At 49.8% G+C, this 17155-nt stretch overlaps 1 protein-coding gene across 1 annotated transcript in view; it reads left to right on the forward strand.

Moving 5' to 3' along the window:
- Positions 1-544: 544 nt before the first annotated feature.
- The window catches only part of LOC140197472 (FYN-binding protein 1-like), a 235315-nt gene continuing 218704 nt past the window's right edge, over positions 545-17155 (forward strand). The window contains exon 1 of the mRNA XM_072257432.1: positions 545-1402. Within this exon, the coding sequence (XP_072113533.1) occupies positions 545-1402 (858 nt within the window). The remainder of the gene's footprint in view (positions 1403-17155) is intronic.

Raw genomic sequence — 17155 nt, forward strand, 5'->3', positions numbered from 1 at the left:
GCGTGGCCGGGTGGTGGTGTGGGACTACAGGATTCAGTACCTCCTGCCCGATGGGAGTGTGAGAGATGGCGTGGCCGGGTGGTGGTGTGGGATTTCGGGATTCAGTACCTCCTGCCCGATGGGAGTGTGAGAGATGGCGTGGTCGGGTGGTGGTGGTGTGGGACTACAGGATTCAGTACCTCCTGCCCGGTGGGAGTGTGAGAGATGACGTGGCCGGGCGGTGGTGTGGGACTACAGGATTCAGTACCTCCTGTCCGATGGGAGTGTGAGAGATGGCGTGGCCAGGTGGTGGTGTGGGATTTCGGGATTCAGTACCTCCTGCCCGATGGGAGTGTCAGAGATGACGTGGCGGGGCGGTGGTGTGGGACTACAGGGTTCAGTACCTCCTGCCCGATGGGAGTGTGAGAGATGGCGTGGCCAGGTGGTGGTGTGGGACTACAGGATTCAGTACCTCCTGCCCGATGGGAGTGTGAGAGATGGCGTGGCCGGGTGGTGGTGTGGGACTACAGGATTCAGTACCTCCTGCCCGATGGGAGTGTAAGAGATGGTTGGGCCGGGCGGTGGTGGTGTGAGACTACAGGATTCAGTACCTCCTGCCCGATGGGAGTGTGAGAGATGGCGTGGCCGGGTGGTGGTTTGGGACTACAGGATTCAGTACTTCCTGTCCGATGGGAGTGTGAGATATGGCGTGGCCGGGCGGTGGTGTGGGATTTCGGGATTCAGTACCTCCTGCACAATGGGAGTGTCAGAGATGACGTGGCCGGGCGGTGGTGTGGGACTACAGGATTCAGTACCTCCTGCCCGATGGGAGTGTGAGAGATGGCGTGGCCGGGCGGTGGTGTGGGACTACAGGATTCAGTACCTCCTGCCCGATGGGAGTGTGAGAGATGGCGTGGCCGGGTGGTGGTGTGGGATTTCGGGATTCAGTACCTCCTGCACAATGGGAATGTCAGAGATGACGTGGCCGGGCGGTGGTGTGGGACTACAGGATTCAGTACCTCCTGCCCGATGGGAGTGTGAGAGATGGCGTGGCCGGGCGGTGGTGTGGGACTACAGGATTCAGTACCTCCTGCCCGATGGGAGTGTCAGAGATGGCGTGGCCGGGCGGTGGTGTGGGACTACAGGATTCAGTACCTCCTGCCCGATGGGAGTGTCAGAGATGGCGTGGCCGGGTGGTGGTGTGGGACTACAGGATTCAGTACCTCCTGCCCGTTGGGAGTGTGAGAGCTGGCGTGGCCGGGCGGTGGTGTGGGACTACAGGATTCAGTACCTCCTGCCCGATGGGAGTGTCAGAGATGGCGTGGCCGGGCGGTGGTGTGGGACTACAGGATTCAGTACCTCCTGCCCGATGGGAGTGTCAGAGATGGCGTGGCCGGGCGGTGGTGTGGGACTACAGGATTCAGTACCTCCTGCCCGATGGGAGTGTGAGAGATGGCGTGGCCGGGTGGTGGTGTGGGATTTCGGGATTCAGTACCTCCTGCCCGATGGGAGTGTCAGAGATGGCGTGGCCGGGCGGTGGTGTGGGACTACAGGATTCAGTACCTCCTGCCCGATGGGAGTGTGAGAGATGGCGTGGCCGGGCGGTGGTGTGGGACTACAGGATTCAGTACCTCCTGCCCGATGGGAGCTGTGAGAGATGGCGTGGCCGGGCGGTGGTGTGGGACTACAGGATTCAGTACCTCCTGCCCGATGGGAGTGTGAGAGATGGCGTGGCCGGGCGGTGGTGGTGTGGGACTACAGGATTCAGTACCTCCTGCCCGATGGGAGTGTGAGAGATGGCGTGGCCGGGTGGTGGTGTGGGACTACAGGATTCAGTACCTACTGCCCGATGGGAGTGTGAGAGATGGCGTGGCCGGGTGGTGGTGTGGGACTACAGGATTCAGTACCTACTGCCCGATGGGAGTGTGAGAGATGGTGTGGCCAGGTGGTGGTGTGGGACTACAGGATTCAGTACCTCCTGTCCGATGGGAGTGTGAGAGATGGCGTGGCGGGGCGGTGGTGATGTGGGATTTCGGGATTCAGTACCTCCTGCCCGATGGGAGTGTCAGAGATGACGTGGCCGGGCGGTGGTGTGGGACTACAGGATTCAGTATCTCCTGCCCGATGGGAGTGTGAGAGATGGCGTGGCCGGGTGGTGGTGTGAGACTACAGGATTCAGTACCTCCTGCCCGATGGGAGTGTGAGAGAATGCGTGGTCGGGCGGTGATGTGGGACTACAGGATTCAGTATCTCCTGCCCGATGGGAGTGTGAGTGATGGTGGGGCACAGAGGGTGGGGATCTTTGTCAAAGGATTTTGCCTTCTTGAGGCCGCACAGAGGTGCAGAGAACACACATAAATTATACATGAATTATACAAGCAAGCTTCACTTTATGAACATGCAATCAATCTATTTATATACTGTAAGCTATCTTATGTACTTTGATTTTTTTAAATTACTGTGTTCTTTATTTTTTGTGTGTTTTTTTGGGCTGCAGCGGATCCAGAGTAACAATTATTTAATTCTCCTTTACCTTCATTCTCCTCCAGTTTCTGGGGGTGGTGGGGGGGTGGGAAGGTTGAGCTGAGCCTTGGCGAAGTTGGCTGAGAGGTTCAGCCATCTCCTGCTGCCCCAGGGTAGTCATGGGCACGGACAGAAGATGCTGGTCCACAGCCACAGTTTATTGAGACAAGATTCGATAAAAAGAAAACAGTTAGCTTTATCTGCCACATGTACATCGAAACATTGAAACATACAGTGAAACGTGTCATTTTACATCAACAACCAACACAGCTGGGGATGTGCTGGGGGCAGCCCGCAAGTGTTAGCCTGTCTCCAGCAGCGATATAGCACGGCCCACTGCTCACGAAACCTAACCCACACGTCTCTGCGATGTGGGAGGGAACAGGAGCACCCAGAAAATCCCAGGTGGTCACAGGGACGACGTACAAACTCCTTACAGCCAACAGAAAATCCCACCCGGTCACAGGGACGACGTACAAACTCCTTACAGTCAACAACTAAACGGAACCTGATCAGCGATCGATGGCGCTGTAAAGCCTTAGGTTAACCGTTACGTTACTGTGAGCTCACCACAGCTAACTGTTACACCACTGCGCTGCTGTGGCGGAGTGATCGGGAACTTAGGGGATCACAAACGACAAAAACCATTTGTGGGGGTTGTGGGGAGGGATGCACATTTACCCAGTGAGTGGGGAGGGTTTTGACTGCACAGCTAGGGAGTAGAGGCAGATTAAGTCGTATTAGTACTTGCAAGGATGGGGTTGCCTGTACAGTGACCTGGCGCATGATTGAAGCAGTTAGCATAAAGCTTTACAGCAACAGCAACTGGGGGGTTCAATTCCCACCCTGGTCTGTAAGGAGTTTCTCAGTTCTTCCCGTGAACATGTGAGTTTTCTTCGATGCTCCAGATTCTTCTCACTTTCTAAAGGGTGGGGTTAGCAAGTTGTGGTCATGCAGTGCTGCAGCCTGAAGCTTTGTGCCCCAGCACTACTCAGATTGTGCTAGTTGCTGATGCAAACAACATAATTTACTGTATACTTCAATGTGCGGTACCGTAGGCACATATATACACAGTAGCTAGTATGCCAAAGGCTTCTGCACACTACTGAATTTGTCAACGTGGAGCAGAGAGCGAGTTTGTAAATCTGGCGGGAGCGAGGGATGTTGGGAATGTTGAGGGTGGAGCGCCGCGGGAGGGGGGTGGGACAGACGGTAGAGAAGGAGAGCCAGGGGTGGGACAGTGGTGTGGGTGCAGACACACCCAGCCCTGAGACACCAGGCAAGGTCATCTGATTCCAAACAGTTGGTTTATTGATCATTACAGAATGTCTCTCCGGTGCTTCCCACTCCCTCCCCTCTCCCTTCCCTCTTTCCCAACCATGATTCTCCCTCCCCTGCCCCCTTCCCACTCTCAGTCCACAGTAAAGACCCATATCAGAATCAGGTTTATCATCACTCACATCTGTCATGAAAATTGTTTTTTTTTTGCGGCAGCAGTACAGAGCAATACATAAAATTATTAGAGTACTGTGCTAATGTTTTTGGCACCCTGGTACTATACATGTGACAAATAAAGCTAATCTTATGTCTCCAGAACTTTGTTTGTTATTCCAGATTCCAGCGTCTGTAGAACCTTGCGTCTCCATCGTGTTTGATATCTATGAAAATGCTTACGTTCTTGTGTGCTCTTCCCCACTGCCAACAGATTTCTGAACAATGAACCCATGTACACTACCACACTGCTTTTCTCATATTTTGCTCTCTTTTTGTACTAAATATTTAATTCAATGTATATATATATATATATATATGTATATAATTGTAATTTACCTTGGCAAGCAATTAAATTTCCCTGACTTTATTGCATTATTCTCCGCGAGGCCTAACATGGGCGTTCTGCCTGAGACCCCCTGGTCGTAGTAGAACTGACGGTGCCTTGGGAAGACCGGATTGAGGAGGCGCTCAAGTGTAGGGAGGCCAAACGCCAGGAGTTGGCAGTGACAGGGATGGGGGCCACATTGTGACCCTATAAAGGTGGGGTGTAAAGGCCTCCTTCCCAGAGGATCACACCCTCGTCGTGGCTGGGAGGCCTGTGTGCCTCAATTGCCCAGAGAGCGACGTTGGCTGGAGTCAGGGCTTTGTGCTTTGGATCTTGGTAGGGTCACCCGTGCCAACAGGTCAAAGGGTAGAGGCCAGACTAAGAGTGGCCCACCGGTCCACCAAGTTGGGGGCTTCAGCTCAGGACTAACAACCCTGACCAGTAAAACAATATTGTTACGGAAACAGCAATGAGGATTCCTTTTACATCTGAGTGTGACAGTATTCCTGAGTCTCCTCCCGGGATTTGCATGACTGACAGTAGGAAAAGCTACTGACTGACATGATGAAGGAAGCTGTGAACAGCACCAGAGATGGAGGACCTTCATTGCAAGTAAGTAAGTAGAGATTTTGCCAGCTGCTCACTCTGCAGGACCTACTCTCTGCTTGGTATTACCGGTGGGGGGGGAGGACTGCAAAGAAAACAGCCATCAGGACCGTCACAGGGGCTGCTGAGCGAGCCTCCACATGGCTACAGATCAAGCAGTGTGACCATGGACCAATGCTGCTGAGACACCGGCCAGGGCTGGATCAACCCCGGCCCAGTCACCTGGGCGAGGGAGTCTGATGTTAAAAGACCTGAAACACCCGGTGACCCCAGGTTACATCACCGACGATGTGCCCCAGCGCAGCCGAGCAGGAATCTCAGACTCATAGATTTTAGTATTATATATTGCAATATGCCAGTAATATTACACCTGATGTGTGAGCGTGTGTGTGTGAATGTGCTTGTGTATGAGTGTGTGAGTGTGTGTGTGAGTGTGTGTGAGTGTGCTTGTGTGTGAGTGTGTGTGTGAGTATACGTGTGTGTGAGTGTGTGTGTGAGTGTGCTTGTGTGTGTGTGTGTGTGAGTATACGTGTGTGTGAGTGTGTGTGTGAGTATATGTGTGTGTGAGTGTGTGTGTGCGAGTGTGATTTTGTGTGTGAGTTTGTGTGAGTGTATGTGTGTGTGCGAGTGTGTGTGTGAGTGTGTGTGTGAGTATGCGTGTGTGTGAGTGTGTGTGTGCGAGTGTGATTTTGTGTGTGAGTTTGTGTGAGTGTATGTGTGTGTGCGAGTGTGTGTGTGAGTGCGTGTGTGTATGTGTGCGTGTGTGTGTGTGAGTGTGCATGTGAGTTTGTGTGTGAGTGTGAGTGTGTGTGTGTGTGTGTGTGTGAGTGTGTGTGTGTTCATACCATCCCACATTGTACCTGTATCTACATTGGCCCTGTCTGTACCGTATAGTGTCTGTGATCCTGTGTCGGGTCACTGGAGTGTCTTACTTAGTGCTGGTACGTTTTGAAAGAAGCCCCTCCCATCATCCTGCGCCCCGCCTCAGAGACCTCGGTATTCTTAGTCCTGGGACTGTACGCAGAATTCGACAGTGATGATATCGTTTCCTGTAGCTGTGTAAAACTGCACTTCCACACTTGAAGGGGAAGCAAGTGGACAGTGAGAAGCAGGGATGTGACAAGTGACCCTGGTCGGGGTCAAGAATGGTAAGTGTGAGGGTGAATGCGAACGCGGATCGAACGGTGTACATGTATTTCCCATGGTGGGGCATCTGCCTGACCTCAATGCCTGTGCTGTTTGTTCATCATGTTGGACACTGACTGGGCTCGGTCAAATTTGCATGCTGTATTCAAATGAAGTGTGAAGCTGGGGCCAGCTCACTCAAACCCAGCACAACGCTTGGGGAACATAAGCTACTCTGTGGTTGGGCTAGACTGAGGCTGGAACACGGGTCAGTCTAGACTAGGATCGTTATGGTTGAGGGTCCAGTCTGAGTCAGGGTTCAGTCTGGATCAGGGGTCAGGGACTGGGGTAGTTATGGGGCAGGGACAGTTTGTGTGAAGGTCCAGTCTAGGTCAGGGGTCAGAGATAGTTATAGTCAGGGGTCAGGGATAGTTATGGGTCACGGGACTGGGGTAGTCACTGGTCAGGGGTCGGTCTGAGTCGAGGGGTCAGGGATAGTTATGGGTCAAGGGTTGGTCTGGGTGAGGATTTGGTCTGGGTCTGAAGTAAGGGGTCAGTATGAGTGAAGAGTTGGTCTGAGTCAGGGGTCAGGATATCACAATTGGTGAGGCAGGCTTGCTTTCATTAATCAAGGAACTGAGTTCAATAGTTGGAAATTTATTTAGGATGGCGGGGTGGAGATAAGCCTCTACCAAAGGAAGTGTAAGGTGCTCCTACCCTCCGCTAGCCTGCAGGTCACCCTTGGGCAGGGTGTAGCACCTGTTTAGCCCCCCGATCAGGGTCAGGTGAAGCCGCATGAGCATATCACAAGTCCTGGTGATGTGACCACTGATGCCAGGCAGACAATCTCTGAAGAGTATTGATAATGGCTGGTGTCGCCCATCTTGTAAAGACTCTGCCCTGAGAACGGCAATGGCAAACCACTTCTGTAGAAAGATTTGCCGAGACCAGTCATGGTCAGGGACGGGGAGGAGAGTGAGGGCAGTGGTATGGAGAAGAACTGAGGGGAGGGGGGGGGTCTTCCCCACAGGCAACGATCCCTCGCTACTTCTCAGAAAAAGGGCAGATGGAAGACCATGATCTCTCACGTCATGGTAACGATGTGTCGGGAAGTGGTAAACACAGCAGATTCTGCAGATGCTGGAAATCCAGAGCAACACACACCAGTTGCTGCAGCTCAGGCAGCATCTATGCAGAGGGATAAACACCATCTAGTTAGGCTGCATCTGGAGTGTTGCGTCCAGTTCTGGTTGCTCCATTATAGGAAGGATGAGGAGAGGGTGCAGAGGACGTTCACCAGGATGCTGCCTGAATTAGAGGGTGTGTGGCATAGTAAGAGGTTGGGCAAACTTAGGTTCTATTCCTGTACCTCCTTCCTGATGGTTGAGGGGTAATAACTGTTCCTGAACCTGGTGGTGTGGGTCCTGAGGCTCCTGTACCTCCTTCCTGATGGTCGAGGGGTAATAACTGTTCCTGAACCTGGTGGTGTGGGTCCTGAGGCTCCTGTACCTCCTGCCTGATGGTTGAGGGGTAATAACTGTTCCTGAACCTGGTGGTGTGGGTCCTGAGGCTCTTGTACCTCCTGCCTGATGGTCGAGGGGTAATAACTGTTCCTGAACCTGGTGGTGTGGGTCCTGAGGCTCCTGTACCTCCTTCCTGATAGTTGAGGGGTAATAACTGTTCCTGAACCTGGTGGTGTGGGTCCTGAGGCTCCTGTACCTCCTTCCTGATGGTTGAGGGTACTAACTGTTCCTGACCCTGCTGGTGTGGGTCCTGAGGCTCCTGTACCTCCTTCCTGTTGGTTGAGGGATAATAACTGTTCCTGACCCTGGTGATGTGGGTCCTGAGGCTCCTGTACCTCCTTCCTGATAGTTGAGGGGCAGTAACTGTTCCTGAGCCTGGTGATGTGGGTCCTGAGGCTCCTGTACCTCCTTCCTGATAGTTGAGGGGCAGTAACTGTTCCTGAGCCTGGTGGTGTGGGTCCTGAGGCTCCTGTACGTTCTTCCTCGTGACCTGATGTGCCTGTGATGTTGCCGTCAGGGAGTTTTCCATTGCACCTGTGCACACATGGACGTGTGTAGATGGCAATAAAATCCATGTTTGAATTTTGATGGAGCCATAGAACACTACGGCACAGAAACAAGCCTTTTGGCCCATCTATTCTGTGCCAAACTGTTAATCTGCCTAGTCCCATGTCCTGTACCTGGGCCATACCCCTCCCATCCATGTACCTATCTAAATTTCTCTTAAATGTTGAAATCAAACCACTTCTGCTGGCAGCACATTCCGCACTCGCACCACCCTCTGAGTGAAGTCACCCCTCCTGTTCCCCTTAAACATTTCACCTTTCACCCTTAACCCATGACCTGCAGTTCTAGTCTCACCCAACCCCAGTGGAAAAAGCCAGCTTGCACTTCCCCTACCCATACTTCTCGTCATTTTGTATTCCGCTATCAAATCTCCCCTTGTTCTCCTACGCTCTGGGGAGTAAAGTTCAACTTTTCCCTATAACTCAGGTCGGCAAGTCCCAGCAAAGCCCTTGCAAATTTTCTCTGCACTATCTCAATATTATTCATATCTTTCCCGTTGACTCTTGGATGTGGATGTGCTGCAGAATTCTGCCAAACTGTGTCCCTTCTCCAGGGCACCTTTAAGATCCAGGTAAACTCCTGCAAGGCCTGACACCCCAGTGTTGTGGTCTCCAAGGTAACAAGCTCCTAGCTGCTTTGTAAACAGAGAGTGAAGTGCTTGCAATGCCATACGCTCAGGAAATTAAACGGGCACTTTGAGCAAACTCTCAGGTGGTTGGAAGTTTCTACAAGGATGTTGGAAACCCCCAGGTGAAGAGACTGAAGCCCTGATGGATCCCTTGGTCATTTGCAAGGTACGAGAGATGCCCCCTAGTGCTTTCATTAACCACAATAGTCACTCAACCAGTACGGTAGTTGGAGAACGTTTTTCATAAACCCTTCTTGGGTTTTCTGCAGCCCAGAAGGAGGCTGTTCAGGCAGGTTCTCCAATGCTGGCCCCTCCCTCTGGTGTCTAGCGGCAGCTTCCAGTGGGAGTACCTCAGAGCGGGCGGGGAAACGGCCGAGCAACCTGGCTTCGGACCGTTGATCGAGAGGACATCCGTTCCACGGACACTGCTACAAATCGGGCAGGAGAACTTGAAGATGGATTAGGCCACTCAGCTCGTCGTGCTGCTTCTTGAACCACAGTGGTCCTCACGGTGAAGGGGCTCCGACACTCAGGGTCAACTTTATTGTCATCTGCACAAGTACCTGTATTGTTTTACTTAGAGACAGAGTGCGGAATAGGCTCTTCCAGCTCATGAACCGCACCACCCAGCGGCCCAGCTTACATTTACAGCGACCAATTAACCTACTAACCGGTCTTTGGACAGTGGGAGGAAACCTATGTATCCACGGGGAAAATGTACAAACTCCTTACAGAGGACGCCAGAACTGAACTCAGAACTTCAACGTTCCGAGCTGCAATAGCATTCCTCTAATGGCACAGGTACAATGGAAAAAATCACAGGCACAGAGAATCAGGTAGGCAAAATTCACAAGGAAGATGTACAAACATTATAATTGGGAATGCACTGAACAATCAGACTGTGTATTTCCAAGCAACACACATCAAAGTTGCTGGTGAACGCAGCAGACCAGGCAGCATCTCTAGGAAGAGGTTCAGTCGACGTTTCAGGCCGAGACCCTTCGTCAGGACTAACTGAAGGAAGAGCCAGTAAGAGATTTGAAGGTTGGAGAGGGAGGGGGAGATCCAAAATGATAGGGGAAGACAGGAGGGGGAGGGATGGAGCCAAGAGCTGGACAGGTGATTGGCAAAGGGGATATGAGAGGATCATGGGACAGGAGATCCGGGGAGAAAGGCAAGTGGGGGGAACCCAGAGGATGGGCAAGGGGTATAGTCAGAGGGACAGAGGGAGAAGAAGGAGAGAGAGAGAAAGAATGTGTGTATAAAAATAAGTAACAGATGGGGTACAAGGGGGTGGTGGGGCATTAGTGGAAGTTTGAGAAGTCAATGTTCATGCCATCAGGTTGGAGGCTACCCAGACGGAATATAAGGTGTTGTTCCTCCAACCTGAGTGTGGCTTCATCTTTACAGTAGAGGAGGCCGTGGATAGACATGTCAGAATGGGAATGGGATGTGGAATTAAAATGTATGGCTGCTGGGAGATCCTGCTTTCTCTGGCAGACAGAGTGTAGGTGTTCAGCAAAGCGGTCTCCCAGTCTGCGTCGGGTCTCGCCAATATATAAAAGGCCACATCGGGAGCACCAGACGCAGTATATCACCCCAGTCGACTCACAGGTGAAGTGTTGCCTCACCTGGAAGGACTGTTTGGGGCCCTGAATGGTGGTAAGGGAGGAAGTGTAAGGGCATGTGTAGCACTTGTTCAGCTTACACAGATAAGTGCCAGGAGGGAGATCGGTGGGGAGGGATGGGAGGGACGAATGGAAAAGGGAGTCGCGTAGGGAGAGATCCCTGCGGAAAGCAGAGAGTGGGGGGGGAGGGAAAGATGTGTTTAGTGGTGGGATCCCGTTGGAGGTGGCGGAAGTTACGGAGAATAATATGTTGGACCTGGAGGCTGGTGGGTTGGTAGGTGAGGACCAGGGGAACCCTATTCCTAGTGGGGTGGTGGGAGGATGGAGTGAGAGTAGATGTGGGTGAAATGGGGGAGATGCGTTTGAGAGCAGAGTTGATAGTGGAGGAAGGGAAGCCCCTTTCTTTAAAAAAGGAGGACATCTGATAGTGGAGGAATTGTGTGTGTGTGTGTGTGTGTGTGTGTGTGTGTGTCTGTCTGTCTGTCTGTGTGAGTGTGAGTGTGAGTGTGGGTGTGCGTGTGAGTGTGTGAGTCAGGGCCGGATTAAGCTAGTGCAGGGCCTGTAGCATATGTTATAAAGGGGCCCTAAATTTTAAAAATGCACATAAGTATTAAAACATAAATTATTTACTTGCATAGTAAAGTGATTCAGTTATTTCATTTGCTATACAGCCAGATAATATGACAAATGTCTAACACTTCAGTAATAGTATTACTTACATGTAGGTATCAATTTCAAATGTCAAAAGTAGCAAAACTACAATTTAAAAGTTACATTTTCTAGATTCAGCATGAGCAAATTTGTTTTTTGATACTGGAAATGTCTACTTCACGCAGAAGTTCATGTTCAATGCTCATTAGAGTGAGGTTGTTCAATCTGTTTTGACCCATGGTGCTCCTTAGTTCGTTCTCAATCCTTTTCAGTTTTGAAAATGAGCGTTCTCCACTGCAGTTGGTAACCATGAGTGACAAATAGATGCGCAAGGCAGTTTCTACATTTGGAAAACGTGACTCCAAAGAATTGTCAGTTATCAAACGGTACAACTGTAACTCTACAAGGTCTTGTCTGGCACCAATATAAGAAGCAAGATCAGTTTTCAACAGTTCAGTAAACTGTACAAATTCTTCATCAAGAGTTTCTTCCAGATCTTCCGGATATGATTTAATAAGATTTGATGACGTTTTTAGGATCTCTTCAGATGTAAACAACTGTAACTGATGAAGATAAGCTTTCTGCCTTTTTGACAGGGCAGAAAGCAAGCTGTTAATAATGACAAGAAATGTTTGGCTTTTAAACTTCTGAGAAGGCGTTTGAGATACAACAAGTGGATCAAGGGTGCTGGAACCACTGAAATTATCATACGCATGATTTTGCTTGTGTTTTATTCAAGTTTGCTGTTGATAATCTTCACACCTAGTCAGATCCTTGGCTTTTTGCACAATGTCTGAAAAAGCAGACCACATAGCTTGAATACATCCATGCAAGGATTCATAGAGTGCACAAGCTGTGTTCAAGTCTTGGCCAGAAGATTGCAAGGAAACACTGGTCATTCGAAAACACTGTTATACTTGATCGCACAATATGACCATTATTCCTGTTTCCAACTTCATCATGGTTGAAAGTAGTCCACGAGCCTGTTGTCGACACTCTGCCTTCTGATCATTGTTATTTGAAATGTCATCCAAGACTTGTCTTACAGAAAAACTGTGTAAAAGGGCTTTTGTTTGCATCTACACGAGCTGACCACCTGGTATCTGACATTCTTTTCACAATGGGCAAATGAGCACCACCATCAGATACTGCAGCAGAAGGGAGATCCCACCGATAAACAGAAGCAGAAAAAAATGTGTACAGGCTTTCTACAAATTGAAAGGAAACTAATGCTTCTTGACAACATTCAGCAGCACATTTTCCAGCCAAATTTAGTGAATGTGCAAAACATGGAATGTAATCCGCAAACTCATTCAGCTCTTTAATTCGTGCTTGTAAGCCACTATACTTGCCACTCATGTTGCTGGCATTGTCATAACTTTGACCACGGCGGTCTTTTATATCAATGTCATTTTCCTTTAAAAAGTCTGGTAAACTTTGAGTGAGCTGTTCAGCACTATGACCTTCCATATCCAAAAACTTCACAAATCTTTCAACTGGTCTTAGACGGCAAAACATAACACACAATCAAAGTCAGCTGGTCCACATTAGATATATCTGGAGTAGAATCCAATGAAACAGAATAATAATTGTATTTCTTCAACATACATAAAAGTTGCTGGTGAACGCAGTTGGCCTGCTGCATTCACCAGCAACTTTTATGTGTGTTGCATGAAATTCCAGCATCTGCTGATTACCTCGTGTTTGCGCTTGTATTTCTTCACTTCACCGATAATGTGATCTAGTACGCTGGATCCAATCAGATTGATGAATTCCTCACACGTTTTTTAAGATAGGTAAGATTTATGTCCCCTTCCTTGGTTTGCATGAGCATTTATACCACGACACAGCAAGGAGCCAACACACGCCTGTACACACATACCGTACCATGTAGCATGCGGCTCCCCCAACATGAAAACAACAGCGTTGCCAGATCGTTGTTGCTGTGGCGTGGATGAAATCACAGAGCGTTGCGTTACCGGTAGGTACAAGGTAGTTTCCTTATTTGACAAAACAAGGTTACAGCAGACAGAGACCCCGACAGAACAGGTCTAACCACCTTGTGATTGAGGCTCTATATTTATTTGCTAAACACAAAGGACAGTTCATAGTTACAAGTATGGACAATTCTTTGAAGTTTTCACATCTTTTGATTAAATTCATTCCACCGGTGCCAGTATGCCTAGGCTGGCATTCATGGCCTTTAGGAATGCAAGTTAAGATCCATAATACATTATTTGGTATATTACGTGCTAACATAGAAGAGAATTCATATTCAAAAAGTATAGATATGGTGTCTTTGCAACTACCTGTAAACTTAGCATTCGTGTCTCAGAGGGGCCAGAGATGCATTGTTACAAATGAAACTGGGTTCACAGCTTTTAGGAAACGCATTGTTATGAACTCAATCCACAGTACTTTGTCAAAGAACAGAAGACTGACGGCTGAAGTCATATATTTAAGTGTAAATGAATCGTCTACTCAAAACTCACTCTAACTGTCGAGAGAATATGCTGAGATGCTGATTTCACCAGACTGCAGCTTGCAAACATATAGTGCAGGCAGGGTTCTCGAAAATGCGGCGCCCTGTAGCATACGCTACTTTTGCTGCTAGGTTCATCCGGCCCTGGTGTGAGTGTGTGTGTCTGTGTCTGTGTCTGTGTGTGAGTGTGAGTGTGAGTGTGAGTGTGAGTGTGAGTGTGAGTGTGAGTGTGAGTGAGTGTGAGTGTGAGTGTCTGTGTCTGTGTCTGTGTCTGTGTGTGAGTGTGCGTGCGAGTGAGTGTGTGTGTGTGAGTGTAGTGTGTGTCTCTGTGTGAGAGTGTGTCTGTGTCTGTGTGTGAGTGTGAGTGTGAGTGTGAGTGTGCGTGTGCGTGTGCGTGTGCGTGTGCGAGTGAGTGTGTGAGTGTGTGTGTGTCTGTGTCTGTGTGTGAGTGTGAGTGTGCGTGTGAGTGTGCGTGTGCGTGTGCGTGTGCGTGTGCGTGTGCGTGTGCATGTGCGTGTGCGAGTGAGTGTGTGAGTGTGTGTGTCTGTGTCTGTGTCTGTGTGTGAGTGTGAGTGTGAGTGTGAGTGTGAGTGTGCGTGTGCGTGTGCGTGTGAGTGTGTGTGTCTGTGTCTGTGTCTGTGTGTGAGTGTGTGTGTCTGTGTCTGTGTATGAGTGTGCGTGCGAGTGAGTGTGTGTGTGTGTGAGTGTAGTGTGTGTCTCTGTGTGAGAGTGTGTCTGTGTCTGTGTGTGAGTGTGTGTGTGTGTGTGTGAGTGTGAGTGTGAGTGTGAGTGTGTCTGTGTGTGAGTGTGAGTGTGTCTGTGTGTGAGTGTGAGTGTGAGTGGCTTGTTTCACTGTTACGTTGTTGCTTCTTGTGCAGGCTGCCCGCAGCACATCCTGGTGTTGGTTGACGCATTTCTCAGTATGTTTCCATGTATTCATGATAATTAAATGAAACTGAATCTGAATCTGAAAAGAAAAAAAATTTAATCCATATAATTTCAAATGTTTATTTCCTATAATGGGAAAGTCTAGGAAGAGGACACATTTGGATTTTCGTTTAGGTAATCAGGGCGTTCTTTAAGGATGTTTTCAGCGGATAAGTAAAGTGGGGGAGCAGCCGACGTGGTGTATCCAGCCTCTGGGAGCTGTAATCAAATTCCTCACAACAGGGGGATTGACAAGGAGATCGGGATCAGTCACTGGGAAACACAAACTCCACACACAGACAGTGCCGGAGATCGGGATCAGTCACTGGGAAACACAAACTCCACACACAGACAGTGCCGGAGATCGGGATCAGTCACTGGGAAACACAAACTCCACACACAGACAGTGCCGGAGATCGGGATCGGTCACAGGGAAACACACGGACAGTGCCGGAGATCGGGATCAGTCACAGGGAAAAACACAAACTCCACACACGTACAGTGCCGGAGATCAGGATCGGTGACAGGGAAACACACGGATAGCGCCGGAGATCGGAATCGGTCACAGGGAAACACAAACTCCACACATGGACAGTGCTGGAGATCGGGATCGGTCACAGGGAAACACACGGGCAGTGCCGGGGATCGGGATTGGTCACAGGGAAACACACGGACAGTGCCGGAGATATGGGATCACTCACAGGGAAACACACAAACTCCACACACAGACAGTGCCAGAGATAAGGATCGGTGACAGGGAAACACACGGACAGTGCCGGAGATCGGGATCGGTCACAGGGAAACACACGGACAGTGCTGGAGATCGGCATCAGTCACTGGGAAACACAAACTTTACACTCGGACAGCGCCGGAGATCGGGATCACTCACAGGGAAACACAAACTCCACACACGGACAGTGCCGGAGATCGGGCTCGGTCACTGGGAAACACACGGACAGTGCCGGAGATCAGGATCGGTCACTGGGAAACACACGGACAGTGCCGGAGATCGGGATCAGTCACTGGGAAACACACGGACAGTGCCGGAGATCGGGATCGGTCACAGGGAAACACAAACTCCACACACGGATAGTGCTGGAGGGGGATCAGTCGCAGGGCAACACAAACTCCACACATGGACAGTGCCGGAGATGGGGATCACTAGACACTAGACAGTAGAATACGAGAGCACAGTACAGGCCCTTCAGCCCATGATGTTGTGCTGACCCATATATTCCTTTTAAAAAAACGTACTAAACCCACACTACGCCATAACCCTCTATTTTTCTTTCATCCATGTGCCTGTCCAAGAGGATCTTAAATACCCCTAATGTTTTAGCCTCCACCACTGTCCCTGGCAAGTCATTCCAGGCACCCACAACCCTCTGTGTAAAAAACTTACCCCTGATATCTCCCCTAAACTTCCCTCCGTTAACTTTGTACATATGCCCTCTGGTGTTTGCTATTCGTGCCCTGGGAAACAGGTACTGGCTATCCACCCTATCTATGCCTCTCATAATCTTGTAGACCTCTATCAAGTCCCCTCTCATCCTTCTACGCTCCAAAGAGAAAAGTCACAGCTCTTCTGACCTTGCCTCAGAAGACTTGTTTTCCAATCCAGGCAACATCCTGGTAAATCTCCTCTACACCCTCTCCATAGCTTCCACATCCTTCCTATAATGAGGTGACCAGAACTGAACACAATACTCTGTGTGGTCTCACCAGAGATTTGTAGAGTTGCAACATGACCTCTCTACTCTTGAACTCAGTCCCCCTATTAATGAAGCCCAGCATCCCATAGGCCTTCTTAACTATCCTATCAACCTGTGCAGCGACCTTGAGGGATGTATGGATTTGAACCCCAAGGTCTCTCTGTTCATCCACACTCTTTAGTAACTGACCATTAACCCTGTACTCAGCCTTCTGGTTTGTCCTTCCAAAATGCATCACCTCACACTTATCTGGATTGAACTCCATCTGCCACTTTTCTGCCCAACTCTGCATCCTGTCTATATCCTCTTGTAACCTTCGACAACCTACAGCTCCATCCACAACTCCTCCAATCTTCGTGTCATCCGCAAACTTACCCATCCTTCCGCCTCTTCATCCAGGTCATTTATAAAAATCACAAAGAGCAGGGGTCCCAGGACAGATCCTCGCAGCAACTCCACTAGTCACCGACCTCCAGGCAGAATACTTTCCTTCCACTACTACCCTCTGCTTTCTTCCTGTAAGCCAATTTTTTATCCAACAGCCAAGGTTCCACTGATCTCATGCCTCATGACTTTCTGGATGAGTCTCTCGTGGGGCACCTTGTCGGATGCCTTGCTAAAATCCATGTAGACCTCATCTACTGCCCTACCCTCATCAATTTCTTTTGTTACCTCTTCAAAAAACTCAATTAAGCTCGTGAGGCACAACCTTCCCTTCACAAAGCCATGTTGACTATCCTTGAGTAGACTGTACTTCTCCAAGTGCTCGTAGATCCTATTCTTAAGAATCCTTTCCAATAGTTTGCAGACCACCGACGTAAGACTCACCGGTCTATAGTTCCCAGGATTCTCCCTATTACCTTTTTTAAACAAGGGAACTATGTTTGCCATTCTCCAAGCCTCCGGCACCTCCCCTGCAGCCAAAGAGGATTCAAAGATCATAGCTACTGCCCCAGCGATCTCTTCTCTCACTTCCCACAGCAAC

This window comes from Mobula birostris, chromosome 5 (genome assembly GCF_030028105.1).
Source record: "Mobula birostris isolate sMobBir1 chromosome 5, sMobBir1.hap1, whole genome shotgun sequence".
In the NCBI taxonomy this organism is placed as follows: Eukaryota; Metazoa; Chordata; class Chondrichthyes; order Myliobatiformes; family Myliobatidae; genus Mobula; species Mobula birostris.